Source organism: Carassius auratus, chromosome 37, assembly GCF_003368295.1.
Source record: "Carassius auratus strain Wakin chromosome 37, ASM336829v1, whole genome shotgun sequence".
Taxonomy (NCBI): Eukaryota; Metazoa; Chordata; class Actinopteri; order Cypriniformes; family Cyprinidae; genus Carassius; species Carassius auratus.
The window spans coordinates 3,001,812-3,022,383 of NC_039279.1; the positions used below are offsets into that span (position 1 = coordinate 3,001,812).

Consider the following 20,572-nt stretch of genomic DNA (forward strand, 5'->3'; position numbering starts at 1 on the left):
TGATCATGGTTGAGGTTTTAATACTGGATGTGGGGATCATGTTTTACAGTCATGTTAGGCCTCTGAAATACCTCTCTCTATAATTCTCTTTTGCTCTCTTTCTCCCAAGGTGCATTTGTAATAAGAGTTACAGCCACTGATGCAGATGATGAATCATATGGAAACAGCGCCAAGCTGGTTTACAGCATACTGCAGGGCCAGCCATACTTCTCAGTTGAACCTGAAACAGGTAAGTTGGGAAAAGATGAGAAAACAAGCATGATTTGAAATGATTAAAAGATGGGATATTATAGTAAGGTGATACAGGATTCGTTACTTAGTTTCATGCATGTGTGGGTGAATTTCATAAAGCCTGTTGAGAAAATGCCCTGATCCTATTTCACCCTAAAACCAAAACGATAAGAAATTACATTTTGCGTAAAGAAAATGAAGACAACATTTAGGACCACTGAGATTTAAAATGTCTCTGTGTTGCATGTACTTATATTATTCTCCTTATTTTTAAAGATTATTCCTATTACTGTATGCAGTATTTTGCTATATTAAAGTAAAAAAAAAAAAAAAAAAAAAAAAAAAAAAAAAAATATATATATATATATATATATATATATATATATATATATATATATATATATATATATATATATATATATATATATATATTATTTAGCTAAAATTTACATTAAATCTACTTTACAATCTATATAAACTACAGACATTTTTTTATTATAATAATAATAAATTGTTGATTATCAGTGTTATTGTAGTAGTAGTGATATGCTATTATAGTTTTTATTATTATTTTGAATCAGTTTTACATTTTATATTTTCATTTTCATTTTAAAGTTGTAATTTTGTTTGTTTTCTTGTCATGTATTGATTTATAGTCCAAATAGATTGTTCATTTTAATTTCAGTTTTAGTATCAGTTATTTTAGAACATTAAGTTAAACTAAATTAAGATAAGAAACTATTTTTTAAATGTTTTTAAATTTAGTTTGCAGTCTATATTATTATTATTATTATAGTAATGAGTATATATATATATATATATATATATATATATATATATATATATATATATATATATTAGGGCTGTCAAAAATAGCGCGTTAACGACGTTAATTAGTTGTTTGTCGTTAATTACGTCAAATCTTTTAACGCATTTCACGCATGCGCAGTGTGACAAATTATTTAAGTCAGGAAAGTGTCGTCGATCTCTGAAATCTCAAGATAGTAAAAAAACAGCGGCGAGCGCCGCGACGAAAACACCGAAGAAGCTTAAGGTTTTACCCCAGTTACTCTCAAATACATTCATGCCAAGCTCGATAAACAGAGACGACTTTGGTAGTTGATACGCTGGAGCTTCTTCCTGTTATAGCGTCCTGTGTTTCACACTGAGCATGCGCAGAACGCCTACATGCAATGCAGTGAAAAAATTACAGCTGTTTGGAAAAGCATTTGCATTTTTACTTTGTTTTACTGGCACTTGAAGCCTTCAGAACGTGAAAATATCGATCCTAAAGTATTGTGGCAGAGCAAATGAACACCTCCTAAAAACAAGAGTGCCCAGAGTGCAGAGGGCGCATGTTTGTGTTTCTGAGTTCATTCCTTCGAGTTTCTCTATGCATAATTTCATAGATATGTGGCTATATTTAACCACTGGTTCACCTAAAACTCTTACACTATCTGTAGTTAAATGGCATGGTTTGATATAGTGCTCAGGTAAATTTGATTAAGTAAATGTTAAACTTTTGAAATTCAGAAAAAAAGAACCACATATTGATGAATCAATACATGAAAATGATGTATCTGTGTCCTGTTATTTATCTTTTGGTACGGATTTCAGAAAAAAAAATGGTTAGGATTCAGGTGTAATTGCAAATAGTGATTAATCCTGATTAATCCACTGAAAATTATGATTAATTTGATTAAAAATTTTAATCATTTGACAGCCCTAATATATATATATATATATATATATATATATATTTGTGTGTGTGTGTATTATATGATGATTTTTTTTTTTCTTCTTCTTTTGAATGATAAAATTAAAAATTTCAGGGACATTTTCTCAACAAATTATTTAGATCATCATTAATCTATACTGTGTATTCCCATTCACATGTGTTCCTTTTTATTAGTATAATTTATTTATATTCTAAATTAATAATGTATTTTAATTTTCTATGTGTTTTAGTCCATTAAGTACAGTTTAAGTCTGTTGCTTTAAAAACACTGGTATGTACTAATAACCTTATCACAACATCATTTGAAGATTGACATCCTACCCAATTAAATCTTGCTCTAAAAAATATCCAAAGGCTGGGAATTCATTTCCTTGGTTATGTTTTTTCTTGTTTAGCGTGACATTAAGATATAAATCCTTAAGTCAGAGAAGCTCATTATATAGCACCTAATGGAACCTGTGTCCGTCCACCCTGTCAGGCATCATAAGGACGGCGCTTCCGAACATGATTCGAGAGAACCGGGAGCACTACCAGGTGGTGATTCAGGCTAAGGACATGGCTGGACAGATGGGAGGTCTCTCCGGGACGACTACAGTCAACATCACCCTCCAGGATGTCAACAACAGTCCTCCTCGATTCCCGCACAGTAAGACAGCACAAACCCTCCGCTCACATGCATATGATGAGCTGAAGGAGACATGGTTTGTGGTTTGTAATTGGACGACTGAAAGGATATTGTAGCAAAAGGAGGCCGTTTTAGGTCACATAAAACTAAATTATGACTCATTTGGGTGCAAAACACCTTTACTTTACCTTTCTGTGGACCTTCATGGAAGAAAACTGCTATTGAAATGTCTAGAACTAAAGGCCTTGAGCAAGCCTGAAAGTGCATATCAAATGAACAAGGGTTAGACTGCCAGTCAACTATTAAAAATTGATGCAGACTAGATTATCAGAGTATTTGTGTTGCAAACAGAGTTGCAAACAGACTTCAACATAATCAGCATAAGAAGTTATCTGTTCACTAGGCAATTTTTGTTCTCTCCGAGTGATATTTCATAAGAAAAGCAACAGACACATGTCATGGTTCAGCTGAATTATCATGGAGATGCTCAGGGCCAGTTTTTCCTACGGACCAGGATGAGACACAATCTGAACCCAGAACAAAATCTTCACAGAAAGAGGCTTTTAAAGAGAAGGGTTGATAGAGAAAGAAGGATCAAAACTAGAAGACAGAGAAACGGAGAGAGAGAGAGAGAGAGAGAGAGAGAGCACAGTGGGCGCTTCATTTGGGGTGATAATCCCTCTCTCTTTGCCACAGTCTCAAATCCAATACAAGAGCCACATCAGAAACAGTTTCCACAAACTGGGTTTAAAAAGAACCTCCAGTGGCTCATCGGAGCTGAAATTCTATTAAAGAATAACCACTGAGAGGCAGCTCCGCTTTTCCCCCTCGAGAGAAGGATAAACAAATAGACAAATGCACGCAGAAGCGGCTCGCTCGAGAACAAAGAGTTCATACAAACACCTGACTGTTTACCCAATTGATTTCTTTTGCCCTCCTTCTCCAGGTACCTACCATCTCTCCACTCCAGAGTCAACTGGAATCGGATCATCGGTGGGCCGGATCAAAGCGTATGACGCGGATGTGGGAGAGAACGCCGAGATGTGGTACTCCATCCTGGATGGCGACGGGCAAGACGTGTTCAATATCATCACGGACAGCACCAGCCAGGAAGGGGTGATAACCGTGAAGAAGGTAAACAGCCCCGATATTTAATGTTTTAAACATCACACAGTAAGTCGGCGGTTGGAAATAAAATCCGTACCATCCACCAGTCTTTCCCTCATTCTCATTCTCTCATTCTTTCATATGCATGCAGGCACCCATACGAAGCAAAGTGCTTAGAAAGTAATCCCCTAAATCGAAGCCTTCGTGTCCTATCAACTTTACAAAGGTGCTTAATTCTATTCACGGCCCCAAAAGTCCCTTTTTCCCTTTTGTGTGGCACAGGGATCTATTTTCCTGCTGAAATCTGCCTATAGCTTATTTCCTCTCTCTGTCAGGTCAGGCTTTGACGAGGCTCAGGCAATTATGCAAATCTTATTGCTTAAACTAGAATGAAAGATAGCTACAGAAGAAGACCTGAATAGGCAAAAGGTAAAAGATCGTACCTTGAGTCTTTAATCGTTTCATAATTAAAAGGCTGCATTAAAGCACAATGCCTTGCCTTTATATAAAAAAAAGACATTCAACTCAAAAGAAAAGAGAGAGTGATAAGCACTTGTATGCAAAAACGAGCTTTAGATTTAGAAAAGTTTAGGGTGACATTGCTAGAGCATGTCGTTAATCTGCGACCGAATAGACCTGAGCTGAAACATAACAGAAAAGTAAGCCTTCCTTTATTCAGACCGGTCATGAAGAGTGGACTAATATCTTATCTTTGCTCTTGTAACCTTTCTCCTGTTCAGCAACTAGATTACGAGAGTAAGAGGTTGTACTCACTACGGGTGCAGGTGACCAACACGCATATAGATCGACGCTTTGAGCAACTGGGGCCTTTCAGTGACACGGCGATTGTCCGGATCACAGTCACGGATGTGGACGAACCGCCGCTCTTCAGTCGGACTCTGTACATTTTTGAGGTGGATGAAGACACACCTGCCGGCAGCTCGGTTGGCACGGTGTCAGCTCGAGACCCTGATGCGGTCAATCACCTGGTCAAGTAAGTATCTATTAAAAATACACAAGCCCCTTAGCCACTTACTCATAAGCTCTAGAATTAAATGATATTAATGCTATTATCCATTTAGGAAATGTCTTGATCGTTACCTCAATTTTCAAATCATCCAATATCAAAGACTATAGAAATACCAAGCTGGTGCTCTCAGATTACTATGAACAGGAGAAAATTCAACATGCAACATGGCAGAATAATTCCCACCTTCTAAATAAAAGAGCCAGTAGCCAATTGGTGAAGTCAATTATTAATTTTAGATTATATATATATATATATATATATATATTAGACCAACATATGAATAATATATTAATACTGTTATTTTTATATTAGATTAATTAATTATTATTAATTATTAAATAATTATTAATTATTACAAATATCAATTATTATAAATATTAATTATTATTAATTATTAAATTATTTTTTGTTTTTACATATTATTAATAATAATTAATAATTAGTGAGGACATTTTGAGTGTTTGAAAGTTTCTTTTTTTAGTACAATGAATCCTCTTATCTCAGAAGTTTAAGGGGAACTTGATTCTGCTTGACATTACCCCTTTAATGTTTTATTCCTTATAACTTTGTGATGCACTTGCTTTCTGTTGCACTCATTATATTAGTTTATTATCATGCAAAGGCTTATTTAGCTAATAAGGAGGCTTCCGTCAACTGATAATCTTAGCCATTGTAACAGGCAATTTAATGGTCCAGTAGAGATTTGAACAGAGGGACTCAGTAATTAAATGCTTTTGAATATACAGCGAACAAACAAGTGGTTGCTTTCACCTTAAACACAAATAAAAGGTACAGCGGGGGAAAACAGCAAAATGACACATTGAAAAGTGCCTCCCAAAGCATCGGAACATAAAGTTCATTATGGAGAATGAAAATCAAGCAGAACACGTCTTCGCCTTCCACATTTTGTTTGTTGATCAGATGTTTCGTGCTCGGTTAAATCCAATCCATCAACATGTTCCCAAGTGTGTGTGTGTGTGTATATGGGTGTGAAGACGGGGAAAAGCAAATTATTCATGGGGCCTCAGTTGGTGATTTCCCTCCGGAAGTTTGGCAAGATGAATACAGGCGCTGTTTTATCTCTCTCTCTCCCCCTCACCCTTTGCTTTCTGAATTCAGACTTTTATAAGTCACAAAGTTGGTGTGAAAGCGAGTGTCTTGTCTCTCGTCTCCTGTCCGCTTGAGCACTGTGAGCGTTTGTCTGAAAAGCGTGTCCTTCTGGCTTACTCATGCACATCACACTCAGTTGCATATTCAAATGTCAGCAGAATATGTAAGTTGACGTTGATAAATGAGTTTAATAGGAAAGATTTCCTTTTTTATTTCATGAAAACAAGAGACGGGATCAACAGGATGATTAGCATTCAGGCTCTTTCAAATGAGCCACTTTAAAATTCACAACATGCAGTATGCGGTTAAGGATAATTGATAGTTGCTAGTTGCTTCAGCTAGGAAGGTGTCCGTCACAGCTGGCTATTCAATGCATAATGTATAATTGATTGCTTAAAAAAATAGCACTTACTGGCACCAAGGTACCACTATACTGCTGAATGAAAAAAAAGAACTAAAACAATCAAACAAACAAACAAACAAAAACGCATAGCTGATCAACAGGTTTTGAATGCTGGTGTGCAGGTGTTGCAAAAAAAAAAAAAAAAAAAAAAATTACTTGAACAATCCACAGTGAATTGAATGACTGAATATTTCAGAATATAAAATGCAAAATTGCAAATGTAAAAAGTATTCAATATTTATAAATAATGAATATACTTAGTCACTGACTGACATAAATAATTGGTGTTTTCACATTGGAAATATTGTTAAAAAAAGAAAAAAAAAACACACAATGGAATAAACAGTACAAAAACAAGTATATTTTAAATGCCCCAAAACAAACAAACAGACAAATAAATAAAGTGATCTAAAATAATTCACACAAAGCCAATTCACCATCAACTATGATCAGCTGTGGTTATTTTGATTAGCTCAGCATGAAAAGAGCTTTCCTTGAGCATTTCAGTCCTTGGTAGTGCAACTGAAGCAAACAAACAACTACTGTCAGCAGATCTCTGGGAGAAAGTTGTGGACAGGCACAAGTAGGGACATGAAAAAATAAAAAAATAAAAAAATAAAAAAACTGGAAGTGAATATATTTGGTACAACACAGATCCTCCACAGGACGTCACTCCAAACTGGATGAAAGAGCCAGGATGAAACTGGTCAGAGATGCAATCAAGAGGGCTCCAGCAAATCTGATGCAGCTGCAGGAATTTATGACAAACAGTGGTCATTGTGTGCACTTAACAAAAACATCACAAGAAAGGGGGATGCAAGAAACCCTTAAAAAAGAAGTTTATTCAAGTGTGCTATTAGTATAAGTAAACTAAAGATAGGAAAGTATGCTTATTTCTTAATTTTTTTTTATGAAACACATTAACGTGTTTAAAAAATAATGCATGAAGCTAAAATAAAATATTTTTGTTTACAAGCAGATACCTGTCCTTTCATTCGATGTTTTGTATGTTCAGATATTCATACAATAAAATATATACCCATTAAAACCTAAATAGGGACATGGTATACTTAAAGTATGATGTAAAGTATGATGTTCACTTAAACAAAAAAAAAAAAAAAAAAAAAAAAAAAAAAAAACCTTATGAGTATACTTGCAGTACAAAACTTCTAAACTAGTAGTTTACTGAGATTTGGAGCCCCGCACATGACATGCAGGAAAAAGATATAAGGCTAAATCGTGTGCACCATTTACCAATTCATTCCCTCAATGTACTAAAACGTGCACACGATTACTATTGCGTTCCTTCAAATTACTATTGCGTTAACTCAATTTATAAATTGTGCGCACGATTCACTAATTCGCTCCCTCGATTTGCTAAATTGTGCGCAATTTTTAGCAAATCGAGTAAACGCAATAGTAAATTGAGGGAACGCAATAGTAATCGTGTGCACGTTTTAGTAAATTGAAGGAACAAATTAGTAAATCGTGCATACAATTAATTAATTTTTTCTTGCATGTCATGTGCAGGGCTCCGTACTGAGACTATACTTCAAAGTGTACAAAGTATTTAATTAGTAAACTATCAGCATATCTATAAGTTCGCTTTTACTATAATTGCAGTACAAACTACAAACATAGAGGTAAACTAGTAGTGTACTCAAAGTTTGCTACTGTTATACTTAAAGGATACTTAAAAGTATACTTTTATATACTAGAAAGTGGGGCAATTTAGTCCCAAAGAGTATTGAAACAGTACACTTACAAGTATACTACTAGAACACTGATATATGTATACTTGCTACATGAAATATACTTAAAAATATATTTGAACTTTACTTAAATATACTTAGTAAAATAAACTTGAAGTAGACTACTTTTTCGTAAGGGAAAGCCAGTCCTCAAGAAAGGCCACATGCAGTCACAACTGAGCTTTGCCAAAATACACATTGAAGATTCTGAAACCACGTAGAAAAGGTGTTATGGTTAAATAAAACTAAAATTACAATTGCAATTACAAATTACATTAAAGCGTGGAGGTGGTGATATTAGGGTATGGGGGGTTTTCTCTGCAGCAAGGATTGGAGCACTTGTCAGGATAGAAGGAAAAAATGGATGGGGGAAAAAGAAACAGGCACATTCTTGAGAAATATCTGCTGCCCTCTGCCAGAAGGTTGTTAATGGGAAGAAGGTTTACCTTCCAACATGACAAGGATTCAAAGCACAGAGCAAAACTGATCACATAGTGGTTGAAGGAGAAGAAGGTGAATGTCCTTGTATGGTCTAGTCAGAGCCCAGACTTAAACTTAAACATAACAAAGGGTTTCAACTGATTGTGGTCTAAATACACTTCCATCTGGACATTTCAACTTCTGGTGAGTCATTGTGACAGAACTTGCACCATACAAAAACACTCCCAACAGAAAGTAATTGAAATGCATAAGGCATGGGATTATTACAAGAAGATTTTCAAGTCAAGGAAAGAGTGTGGCACAGCCGTAAATGAACCTAGAGGAGGATATCCTCAGACACTGAGAGACTGTGCAAGGAAACACTGAAAAAGGTTAAACGCGTTAGTACCTGAGATTGGAATGACAACTGTCACCCATGTCCTTCACCAGTCAGAGCGGAAAAGAAAAAGCAGCTGCTAAAAGACTGTCATATGACATCTCGGCTACAAAAGGCGTATGGGAGACTTTGAAGCCAGCTGGAAGAAGGTTCTATGATCTGATGAGACTAAAATTGAGCCTTCTGGCCATTAAAATAGACGCCACGTCTGGTGTAAGCTAAACACTGAGCATCGGCAGAAACATATCATCCCCACTGTGAATCATGGTGGTGGCAGCATCATGCTGAGGGGCATATATACTTCTCTGCGGCAGCCCCTGGAAGGCTTGTGAGGGTAAAATGAATGCAGCAAAATACACTGAAGCCCTGGAGGACAAACTGAAGGGGTCTGCAAGACACCTGCAGGAGGAGATTTGTTTTTCCAGCAAGACAATGGCCAGAAGCATAAAGTCAAAGTTATACAAGAATGGCTAAAACTCAACTATACTAGTGTCCTGGAATGGCCCGAGTCCAGATCTGGGTGGAATTATAATGTCCATGAAACCTGTCAGAGTTTTGAAAATAAAAAAATGGGAAAATCTATAATGGTCAGATGTGCAAAGCTGAAATATCATTACACCGAAAAGTTAATCTTTAAGATGTTCATTTAGAAATTGTAAGTACATTTGACAAATAATTACATAGAAACCACATATGGCAAAATAAAATATTTTTTTTTAACTAAAAATATACTCCAATAGACTTTGTTTTATTTATTTGTATTGTGTGTGTAAATATTATATTTATTTTCATTTCATTTCAGTAAAATTCACTTCCTTTTATTCAAATTCCAATTCCAATTCCAGTTCAACAGGTGTAGCCAAATTCATGAATTGAAAGAAAACAAATGCAAATTTCTGCATCAAAAAAATAGTTTGTGCTTAATAACTATGACCAATTAGCAGAAATGTCTCCATGATGATACAAAAGATTTTTCTTTTAAACCCTGTCAAAAAGGCAAATTAAATCCTCTGTTATTCAATGCTGTCAAACAGCAGAACATAAAAACTTCTAAAAGGTTGAATACTTTTTTATAGATGCTGTAAACTAGTCCGGACAGGCATGAGAATTCAATATCTGGTCTTTTCAGCAGGGTAGTTTGTATCCGTGGTCTTAAAACGCAGAGGTACAATGTATAGTTTATTGTGCTCGATGTGTAACTAACATCAATGCGTTTGACAAGGGCAAATTTGTTCTCTAATAGAGATGTCAAATCAAATACATCCCACCGTGTGAAGGAATTTAAACCAGTCTGGGCTGATTTATTAAGCGGCCGTTGCAGGCACTGTTCTGGACCCTTGATTATGGGTGTGTGATGTACCCTTTTACACTTTCTGGGACAGTGTTTACAGCACTTTAAAACACTGAGATCGTTCTATCCCTGTGCCTGGGCATGATCAGAGCTCCATTGTCTCGCATTCATTACCGTCATTCTTGTTTTAGATACACCATTGATCGCCACACAGACCTGGAGAGACTGTTTAACATCGATTCCAACAATGGGACCATCAGCACACTGCAGGCTCTGGACAGAGAAACTTCCAAATGGCACAACATCTCTGTTCTGGCAACCGAACTCAGTAAGTTTGCATTGTGAGCCTTTGCTGGATCACTACAAATATTAAATGGCATATTGCTGCAAGGTTTACTTATAACGATGCAGAAAGCTCTTGCATTTTAATTCAATATTTCAATTTTAAATTGTGAATTAGTTATGGTCTGAAATTCATTTTCAAATGTTTATTATAATTTTATTTTTTTTGTTTGTTCAAAATTAATTATGTTATCACAGGTGGACTAAAACTTTAAGAGCCTCAAGACGTTTTCAGAAATGGTTAAAACGACAGCAATAGAATAAATGACTGATGAGAAAAATCAAATTGTCACCTTGAGTTGTGGTTTAATTCATGCTTTCTGCATTCTCGGTAGAAGAATAAATGCCTGGGGTAAGAGGCTGAAAGACAAATTCAGACTCTTGAATGCAAACTGAATATCTTCCACAATTGCTGAAACGCATTCATCATTGGTGTCTAGGTACTGCCCTGCAAACCAGAGTGCCGGTGTTTATCAAAGTGCGTGACGTGAATGACAATGCGCCTGAATTCGCCATGTACTACGAGACCTTTGTCTGTGAGAATGTCAAAGCTGGTCAGGTATGCATTTTCATGTTTATTCATTGTTTCACACAAATATTTTACTAAACGCTTCCGCTTGCTTTGTTACTTCTGCTGTTCCGTAAAGCTTACGAATTGCACTTATTCTTGATGCTTTTGTTAAATTACACATTTCTGTTTAGAATTAGAATAAGGTGAATAATCTTAGCTTGTTATGTTTCCAGCTCATCCAGACCATAAGTGCTGTGGACACTGATGAACCTCTTGTTGGGCACAAGTTTGTTTTCAGTCTAAGCACCATCAATCCAAACTTCACCGTCTTCGACAATGAAGGTAATTTAATGGAAACCCATTTCTGGGACAAATTAAAAACTAAAACAGGTAATGGTGAGCTAATTTTAAAATAAGAAATACAATGAAAAATATAGATTCTGGGATAAAAAAAAAAAAAAAAAAAAAAAAAAAAAACATACTGACCCCAATATATAACTGAGGTATAAAGTTGCAATTATTTGCCCAATTGTTTATATGCATAATTAGATGAACTCCCATATGCAAATCACTAAGCAAGTATTTTATATAGAAGCAACTGGCTAGCTAAAAACCCAACTCAATACTTAAACTTTTAAAACAACTCATTATATTGCCCACTAGTCTCACTTTCTATATTAATCTTGACATCATTGTGTTGTAGACAACACAGCACGGATCCTGACCCGCCGGGGTGGCTTCAACAGAAGAGAAATGAGCTCATACCTGCTGCCTGTTGTCATCTCAGACAACGATTACCCGATCCAGAGCAGCACCAGCACGCTGACGGTCCGCGTCTGCGCCTGCGACAGCCGTGGGAATGTGCAGACGTGCAGCACTGAGGCCCTGCTGCTCTCAGCTGGACTCAGCACTGGAGCCCTGGTGGCCATTTTACTCTGCATTTTAATACTACTGAGTAAGTGTTGAACTCCTGTAAATATATAGCATTGGGGCATTTAGCTATTTTATAAAACCTTTATATGGCCCTGCACGGTGCCTCTCTGAACACGGGGCCCCTGGGCAGAAGCCCAATTGTCCATATGGTTAATCCGGATTCTGGTCCACCCTGAAAATAGCAGCCCTTTTTACCTGCAGCATTTTGTTTACTCTAATTTGTGATATGAAACAATATGTAGTGCACTTTCTCAGAAGCATTTCATCATCTATAAACAGCAAATGCACTGATCTAACTAGGCTACATTACTGACTGAACCCACCAAACAGTTCAAACACTGTGGCTCTGCAGTGAAATCAACAGGGCTCAGAGACAGGAGGAAGGTTGTGGAGTTTCTAGCTGTTTCTGTTGTTGTGTCTTACCTCTCTTGGTCAGAAGCAGGCTGTTGTTGTGATTGAGGCATATATGTCAGGGTTGCAGACTCAGAACAGGGTGTGTTTAGACAGAAGATGCATTGATCATCTACTGATGAGGAGGAGACTGTACTTTGGCACAGTGTTGTGATTGGCTGTGAACTTCAGAAGTGGCCACACACTGTGTTCTACACGTTCTCATGGATCTGCAAACCTCTGTCAGAACTGGCCAGTTTATCAAGTCTTACACATCACTTTTGATTTGAAAACATGTATTAAAATCTTAAGAATTTTTGAATTTGATGTACCAGTCAGTAGATAATTGAACACTTCACAATAAAGCACAATTTGTTAAGGTTAAAAGTAATGCAACTGTTTAGAAATAAATTGACAGACAGATAGATAGATGGATGGATGGATGGATGGATGGATGGATGGATTGATGTTTGGATGGACGGACGGATAGATGGATGGATGGATGGATGGATGGATGGATGGATGGATGGACGGACGGATAGATGGATGGATGGATGGATGGATGGATGGATGGATGGATGGACGGACAGACAGACAGACAGATAGATGGATGGATGGATGATGGATGGACAGACGGACAGACGGACAGATGGATGGATGGATAGACGGACGGACAGATGGATGGATGGATGGATGGATGGATGGATGGAAGGACGGACGGACGGACGGACAGACGGACAGACGGACAGAAAGACAGACAGACAGACAGACAGACATATAGATGTGATGTTTATTTTGTTATTTATTCATTTTTACTTAGAATTTTCTCTAAATATTTCCTCCAGACAATCAAAAAGTAGGGCACCCCATTAAGACATTACTGCAGCTTCTCTCTCTCTCTCTCTCTCTCTCTCTCTCGTTCTTTGCTTTCCTCAGAAAGTGCAGCGTTGTGGAAAAATAGCTTTCATTATTAAATGTTTGCAATTGACAAAAAGGCCTTTGTGTTCTTCCAGGGCTTAAGTAGGTCGCATGCTCCTTCCTGACGTCCTAAAATGCCACTTGTGGAAGGTAATGCAGTATGAAAGTGCAGCTGGTTCTGAACAGCATGTGTCTGTGTTGTTTCTGCAGAGAAAAGGAAAAATATGTTGTGCTTAAGTTAAAACATCCATCAATAAGTAATTGTTGAAACTGCTGGTGAGTGCATCTCTCGAGTCTAACCTGAGGCAATCCGTCATCGTTCAGCATTTTCTATTATCTGCCTCTAACTTCAGGTTGACTTAGCTACAGTATCTATTATTTGCTGGCTTTTGTTTACACATATTAAAGACATACTATCTATTCGGATATAAAATAGCAATGCTGGAAGTAAACTAGTGACGAGTGTTTTGATGACATTTTTTTTTACATGGCCCTCAAAGTTCTAACAAATTCAACTTTGAACCTATTTGCCACTGAACTCTTGAATACACTACAGACGCAGTGTCTGGTTTAACTTTACTTTCTTTATAGATTATATTTGTAAAGTACAAAGCAAAGCAGCAAGAGATGGTTAAAATCTGTCAAAATTTATGAATACATGAAAAATGCTTCATAATTTATTACTTTTTAAGTCATGGTGCCTCAGTTCTTAAACTCATTTAAATTCACCAACAGCATCCCGAGACCCACGAGTCGTGTTTTTCTTTTTCGATGGACTGTATCAAAGCTGGTGTTGGGGACGCAATGTTTAAATGTCAAGCTACGAGTTTCTCACAGTTGAACTTTTGGAAAAGTAATTAACTTTGCTACTACTTTTACACCACACGTTACAGTACTAAAACGTAGTAAGTACATAAAGTACATTCACAAGTCATAAAGTAAACGAAACACCGTTGGAATTAATAAGGGATTGATCAAAGTGACAGCAAAGACATAATACGATACAAAATATTTATATTAAAACAAATGCTGTTCTTTTGACCTTTTTATTAATCAAAGAATGCTGAAAAAGATTCAATAAAAATATCAAGCAGCAACAGCTGTTTCTAATGTTGGGAACAAAAAAGAACCGTGATTAATATTTGAACAATGAGCAATAATAATAGAGAATAATTTAAAACCAAATTAGAATATTAAAATGATGTCTGAAGGAGTATGTGACACCAAAGTTGAGGTAATAACTGCTGAATACATTACATTATAAAATAGTAAAATAAAATAAACAATTATTGTAGTTTATAATAGGATTTCACGATATAAAACATTTTAATTTCTACTTTTTAAGTATAGCATTTTATTTACAGTATTTCACACACACACACGCACACGCACACACACACGTTTGTTTTTGTGAAAAGTGGGGGCATCCCATATGCGTAATGGTTTTTATACTGTACAAACTGTATATTCTATGGTCCTACACCAACCCTACACTTAACCCTAACCCTCACAGGAAACTTTGTGCATTTGTACTTTCTCAAAAAAACTAATTCTGTATGATTTATAAGCGTTTTGAAAAATGGGGACATGGGTTTTGTCCTCATAAGTCACCCTCTCCTTGTAATACCTGTGTCATACCCATGTCATTATTGACACACACACACACACACACACACACACACACACACACACACACACACACACACACACACACACACACATATATATATATATATATATATATATATATATATATATATATATTCCAAAAATTATAAGCAAACATTACAAAAAAAAAAAAAGAAAAATTCTATAAGTACATGGTCCCTTTAAATTCAACTTCAAAATTATGTCTATATGTACAGTATATGTCTCTACCCATTAAACAACACAGACAATTGTGTGCCGTGTGTTCAAGCACTTCTGCCATCTCATATTCTGCTGTTCCCCTGTGCAGGCACCATCTAGTCCACCACTGATCCTCGCTGGGCAAACTTAATATGGATATTTTCCCCTTTATCCTTCTCCATTTTCAGTTGTCTTCTCCTAAACCTGTCCATTGGCGCTGAGTGGACAGGTTACGGAGGGTAGAGCATTTCCATAACAAAATAATGCCTCCATCCCCCACTCCTTCACAGGCTCCTGCTCTCCATTTCCCCCTCATTTCACATCATTTCTGTTGCACCCTATTCTGATGAGCTGGCTAATGAAAAGCCCAGAATATACACTAATAGAGGAAGTAGCTGCTTTCCGCGGCCAGAGCGAGAAGTATCCGCATCCAGCCCACACTTTTCCACCAGCATTCTCCTTCCAGATCACAGAATAAGCCCTGCACACACCACAGGCCCCCAGGCTGGGCAGAACACAGCGCGTTGCCCCCCACCGTTTCTTCTTCATAATTAACACCTGAGTGGGAGGCAGGGGCGAGCTCTCCGATTACCTGCTGGGAGGAGAGAGAGCAGCCACTGAACAGGAAAAAACAAGTTGCAAACTACAGCACCTGTTCCCTTTTTAGGACCATAATTCCCTCTTCTCATCTCTTCTACCTTAAACCATGAACATTATGTGGTGAAATCACCAGAGAGTGCCAATACTTTAGGACGATGCATTTCAGCACAAAAGACTACATCTTAAACAGTGTCATCTGAAAATAAATAACATGTAATTACTTACATGTATACAGATATTTTCTGGTTACTCAAAGTGCTTTACATGAAACAAGATCATTATTTTTCCTTTAAAAAGGTATAATTAAACAAAAATAATAAATTAAAATATTCTAAGCAAAATAACTGTTTTTACAGTTTAGATGATGAAAATTGAAAGAAAAAAGAAAAATACATTCCTAGTTGAAGAAATATATTGTTCAAACGATTACAATTAATCAAATTAATTACACTATGTGGCGATTTATTAATTGAATGAATCGCAAATTAATCAGCAGCCATAAACCGTGTAACATAAAAGATGATAATTTGATAAATGGCTCAGTATTAAGTTAAACCTTTCAATTCCAAAATAAATAAATCATTTTTAATCATCATGACCATGACCAAATCAATCAATCAATCAATCAATAATAGAATAGCATAATAGGCGTAAAGTTCCACTGAAAGGCTTGAGACATCTTGAGACATATTTTTTTTTATGTCCTTCCTTGCATTTTAACAGTATTTTGCATAAAGTTTTCTTTAAACATAATAATAATAATAATAATAATAATAATAATAATAATAATAATAATAATAATAATAATAATAATAATAATACTATTTTTATTATTATTATTATTTCATTATTATTATTATTATTATTATTATTATTATTATTATTATTATTATTATTATCCCCATGTTTACTCAAATAAATAAACAAACAAATACATAAAAAGTACTTTTAAATTCAAGGACAGGAAAAAAAAAAAAATCAAACCTTATGGTTGTGTTTTACATCTGTGCTCTTTGGAACCATGCAGATGTGTAATGCATAAGAGAAGAATGCAAACCCTTTTTTTATTTATTACACAATTTAAGACTGCAAGGTGATTGCTCCAGGCAGTACAAGTCCCTTTCTCTTCTCTATTCATGAGTACCTTAAGCACATGACACCTTTTGAAACATCCTCTGTATCTTCAGCCAAGCTCTCTGTAGTGCTGCGTGCTGCTCACTGGGTTCTTATCTGAGTGCTCTGCTTTAGCCATCCAAGAACAGCCTGTGATTCTCCGCCAGTGCTTTCTTCTCGCTGCAGTGATTGAGATTATGCACGCTTTCTGTGTCTCTGATCTGCTGCAGACTAGACTGTCTGCTTTTTTTTTTAGCTGACTCAGTCCTTCTGTTTTCAGTGACTGTGACAATTCTGTTGTCCTAGCCATCGATTGTCTGTTCTCTCTCTGATTGAATTAACCCTCTGAGGTCTAAGGGTATTTTTGGGGCCTGGAGAAGTTTTGTTATGCCATGACATTTGTGCTTTTTTCAGTTGCTTATACACACATCTAAATGGCTAAAGTCTAATCTCACTGTAATCAGCAAAAACTGGGCTATAATAATATGTAATCAGCATGTATGTACAAGATTGTGTTTTTGAGAAGAAAAAAAAATGTTATGCATGGTTAGTGAAAAACTAAAAATGTTAAATCACTTGAATAAGGCAAAAAAACACATACAGAACATTGGTTGCCGGGACTTTTGAGAACTAGAGCTTGTAGCCAATAATTTTTCTTTCTAAATTATGTGAAAATCATCTTGTTTACTCACTTACAGAAAACAATACTTTCTAAGACACTTTTTTTGGTAAAAGTCATATGCTAGTAGGCGTCAACTATCATGAATATAATTGCGATTTTCACCTGAGAAGACAAAGTGATCAAAAATGATCTGCAAAATGAGCTGCATAATAAGCCTCTCAGTCAGGTGTGTGTATATACACAAACAAATCAATGAACCAATCATGTAAATTAATAATCTGAATTAATTAATTCAAATTTACTAATACAAACAGTTTAGTATGAATTGCAAATGACTGACTCATGTGAGCCTTTAACAAATCAAGTATATATATATATATATATATATATATATATATATATATATATATATATATATATATATATATATATATATATATATATATATATATATATATATATATATATATATATATATATAGTTTTAGGGTTTTTAGTCCATGTTTGGCATCTTTGTAACCATTTCTATGCTACCACACTCCTAAAAGACACAATTACAAAGTTATCATAGTAATCATATTCTAGACCAACAGCAATGATCATTCCTTCCTCACTAAAAAAATAAAAACACTTGGCCAATTTACTACTTTCTGAGAGGAAGTTGCACTTTCTGAGTTTAAACTGTTTCAAATCCAATTTTATTTTCAGCGTAGTTATCAAGCAAAAGCCTGTAGGAAGCATTGCTTCGGCTCTGTAGTGTCAGGTATCTCTGTGACATTCAGAATGCATGACTATCACAGAGCTTTGTTCAGCTTGATTTGCACCATGCTGATGATATCATTTCATTCGTCTGTCTCTGTCTCCATAGTGATTGTGGTATTGTTTGCTGCCCTGCGGCGTCAAAAGAAAAAGGAGCCCCTGATCATCTCAAAAGAAGACGTCAGGGACAACGTGGTCAGCTATAACGATGAGGGCGGCGGAGAGGAGGACACGCAGGCCTTTGACATCGGAACCCTGCGGAACCCGGAGGTCATCGACACCAACAAACTCCGCCGGGACATAATGCCCGAAATGCTGTTCCCCTTCCGCCGCTCGTCTCCCATCAAAGACAACACAGATGTGAGGGACTTTATCAACGGACGGCTGCATGAAAACGACTCGGATCCCACAGCGCCCCCTTATGACTCCTTGGCTACCTACGCCTACGAAGGCAACGGCTCTTTGGCGGAATCCCTCAGCTCTCTGGAATCAGCCGCCACCGAGGGGGACCAAGAGTTTGACTATCTGAGTCACTGGGGTCCACAGTTCAAAAAACTGGCGGATATGTATATAGGGCAGGAGTCCCAGAGAGAGACTTAAAGCAACACAGCACACTTAAATATATCTCAGAGCACTAAATTAACACATACATACTGAAGTCTCCCTCTGTTCTCTGCTGTGTAACGCAAATAGACGAAATCTATGAAGACTTGAACATCGCGCTCAACTACTGGGAGCTCTTCGCATAGACATTCTCTTTTCTCTTTGTCTACTTTAACTTTGTCCTCTTCTTCTTCTGGTCTCTCTCGCTCTTTCTCTCTCTTTCTTTCCCCCCCAAAAAGAATCAGTAAAGATGCCTTTTAAGATTAGGGATTTGTTGTAATCAATGGTGTGGACAATGTGTTTTATAACCAAGGTGAGTGATGGTAGCTTTCTACACTATCGATGTTTATGGCTAAAAAAAACCTGATGAAAATTATTTAAAAAAAGCTTAGCTGTTATTGCAGACCAAGTCTAAAATAGGTGCAGTATGTGTATAATATGTTTTACAAGTATGATCATTATGTAAACTACTTGATATCTCTGTTTAAGAGGCAGTTTTTCTGTGGAAGGTTTATATGGGTTCTGTCAAACTGTGGATTCATCTCAGAACATAGAGTTAGAGCTGTACAATGAATTGTGTACTTGTAGAATATCAGTCATTCTGTTCATGTCGTTTGAATGCTGTCGCTTTGTTTTATACAGTATTTATATTTTTATACTTGTTTTGATAATAAAGTTTTAAAATCTTTTCTCTTTATGGTTTGTTCTCAATTGAGAGGTGACCTATTATGCCCCTTTCTATAATATGGAATATAAGTCTCAGGCGTCCCCAGAATGTGTCCGTGAAGTTTCAGCTCAAAATACTTCACAGATCATTTATTGTATCATTTTGAAAAAGCCTATGCTGAATGGAAGCGGAAACACACTGTTTTAGTGTCCGTCTCTTTAAATGCAAATGAGATGCTGCTCCCCACCACATTTTCCAGAATAAGGCTATACGTTTACAGCTCGTACCTCAAGATATGAACCTGTTTGGTTTTGATAATCATGTCTTTCAAGCTGAAATCATGCATTTAAACTTCAGTTTTAGGGTTTTCTGAGCACACATCTGAAGCACACGCACAGAAAGTGGTTGTCATACAGCAAGTGAGTACTAAACTAAGTTATCTCATTGCGCAAATAACACAAAAGTTTGTTAAAAACGAATTATAAAACAGTTAGCTATGTATGTGAAGGTAAACAGCTAGGTATGAAATTGCATGCTTATATTAGATCTGTGTGGCATATACATATATAGTCACATAACATGGGGAGCTAGGAGACGCAGGAGATCTTCAACATGGAATTTAAATTCAAAGACATGGAAACCACAGAACACATTTAAGAGCCGACAGTGAACTCAAAGCAGGAAACAGTATTTATAAACAGACAATTGGAATAACTGACTAGACACACCTGCGATCAATGAAACATAGAAAACACCTGGAATCAAATTAATACAAATGGAGAACACCTGGAAATAAATCAATAAACACACAAAACATGGGACAGATTCTGACTCAAACAAACACACACACGTGCGTGCGGGCGTGTGTGTGTGTGTGTGTGTGTGTGTGTATTTATTTATTTATTTTACCATACAGTCGTGCAAGGGTCATACAAATCTGTTTTCCTAGTTGAAACATACCGAAAGGTCTAATGCAGGGATAGGCAACTCCGGTCCTGGAGGGCCACTATCCTGCGGAGTTTAGCTTCAGCCCTCATAAAAACTCACCTGCCTCTATCTATCTAGTAATCCCGAAAACACTGATTGCCTTGTTAAGGGGGGTTTAATTAGGCTTGGAACTAAACTCTGCAGGACAGTGGCCCTCCAGGACCGGAGTTGCCTAT

At 36.4% G+C, this 20,572-nt stretch overlaps 1 protein-coding gene across 1 annotated transcript in view; it reads left to right on the plus strand.

Moving 5' to 3' along the window:
- LOC113055911 (cadherin-10-like) overlaps positions 1-19,430 on the plus strand; it is a 36,420-nt gene extending 16,990 nt beyond the window's left edge. Inside the window, exons 3-11 of the mRNA XM_026222292.1 lie at positions 110-229; positions 2,448-2,615; positions 3,541-3,728; positions 4,442-4,695; positions 10,295-10,431; positions 10,886-11,004; positions 11,190-11,298; positions 11,660-11,911; positions 18,249-19,430. Of these exons, the coding sequence (XP_026078077.1) occupies positions 110-229; positions 2,448-2,615; positions 3,541-3,728; positions 4,442-4,695; positions 10,295-10,431; positions 10,886-11,004; positions 11,190-11,298; positions 11,660-11,911; positions 18,249-18,739 (1,838 nt within the window). The 3' untranslated portion in view covers positions 18,740-19,430. The remainder of the gene's footprint in view (positions 1-109; positions 230-2,447; positions 2,616-3,540; positions 3,729-4,441; positions 4,696-10,294; positions 10,432-10,885; positions 11,005-11,189; positions 11,299-11,659; positions 11,912-18,248) is intronic.
- Positions 19,431-20,572: the final 1,142 nt, after the last annotated feature.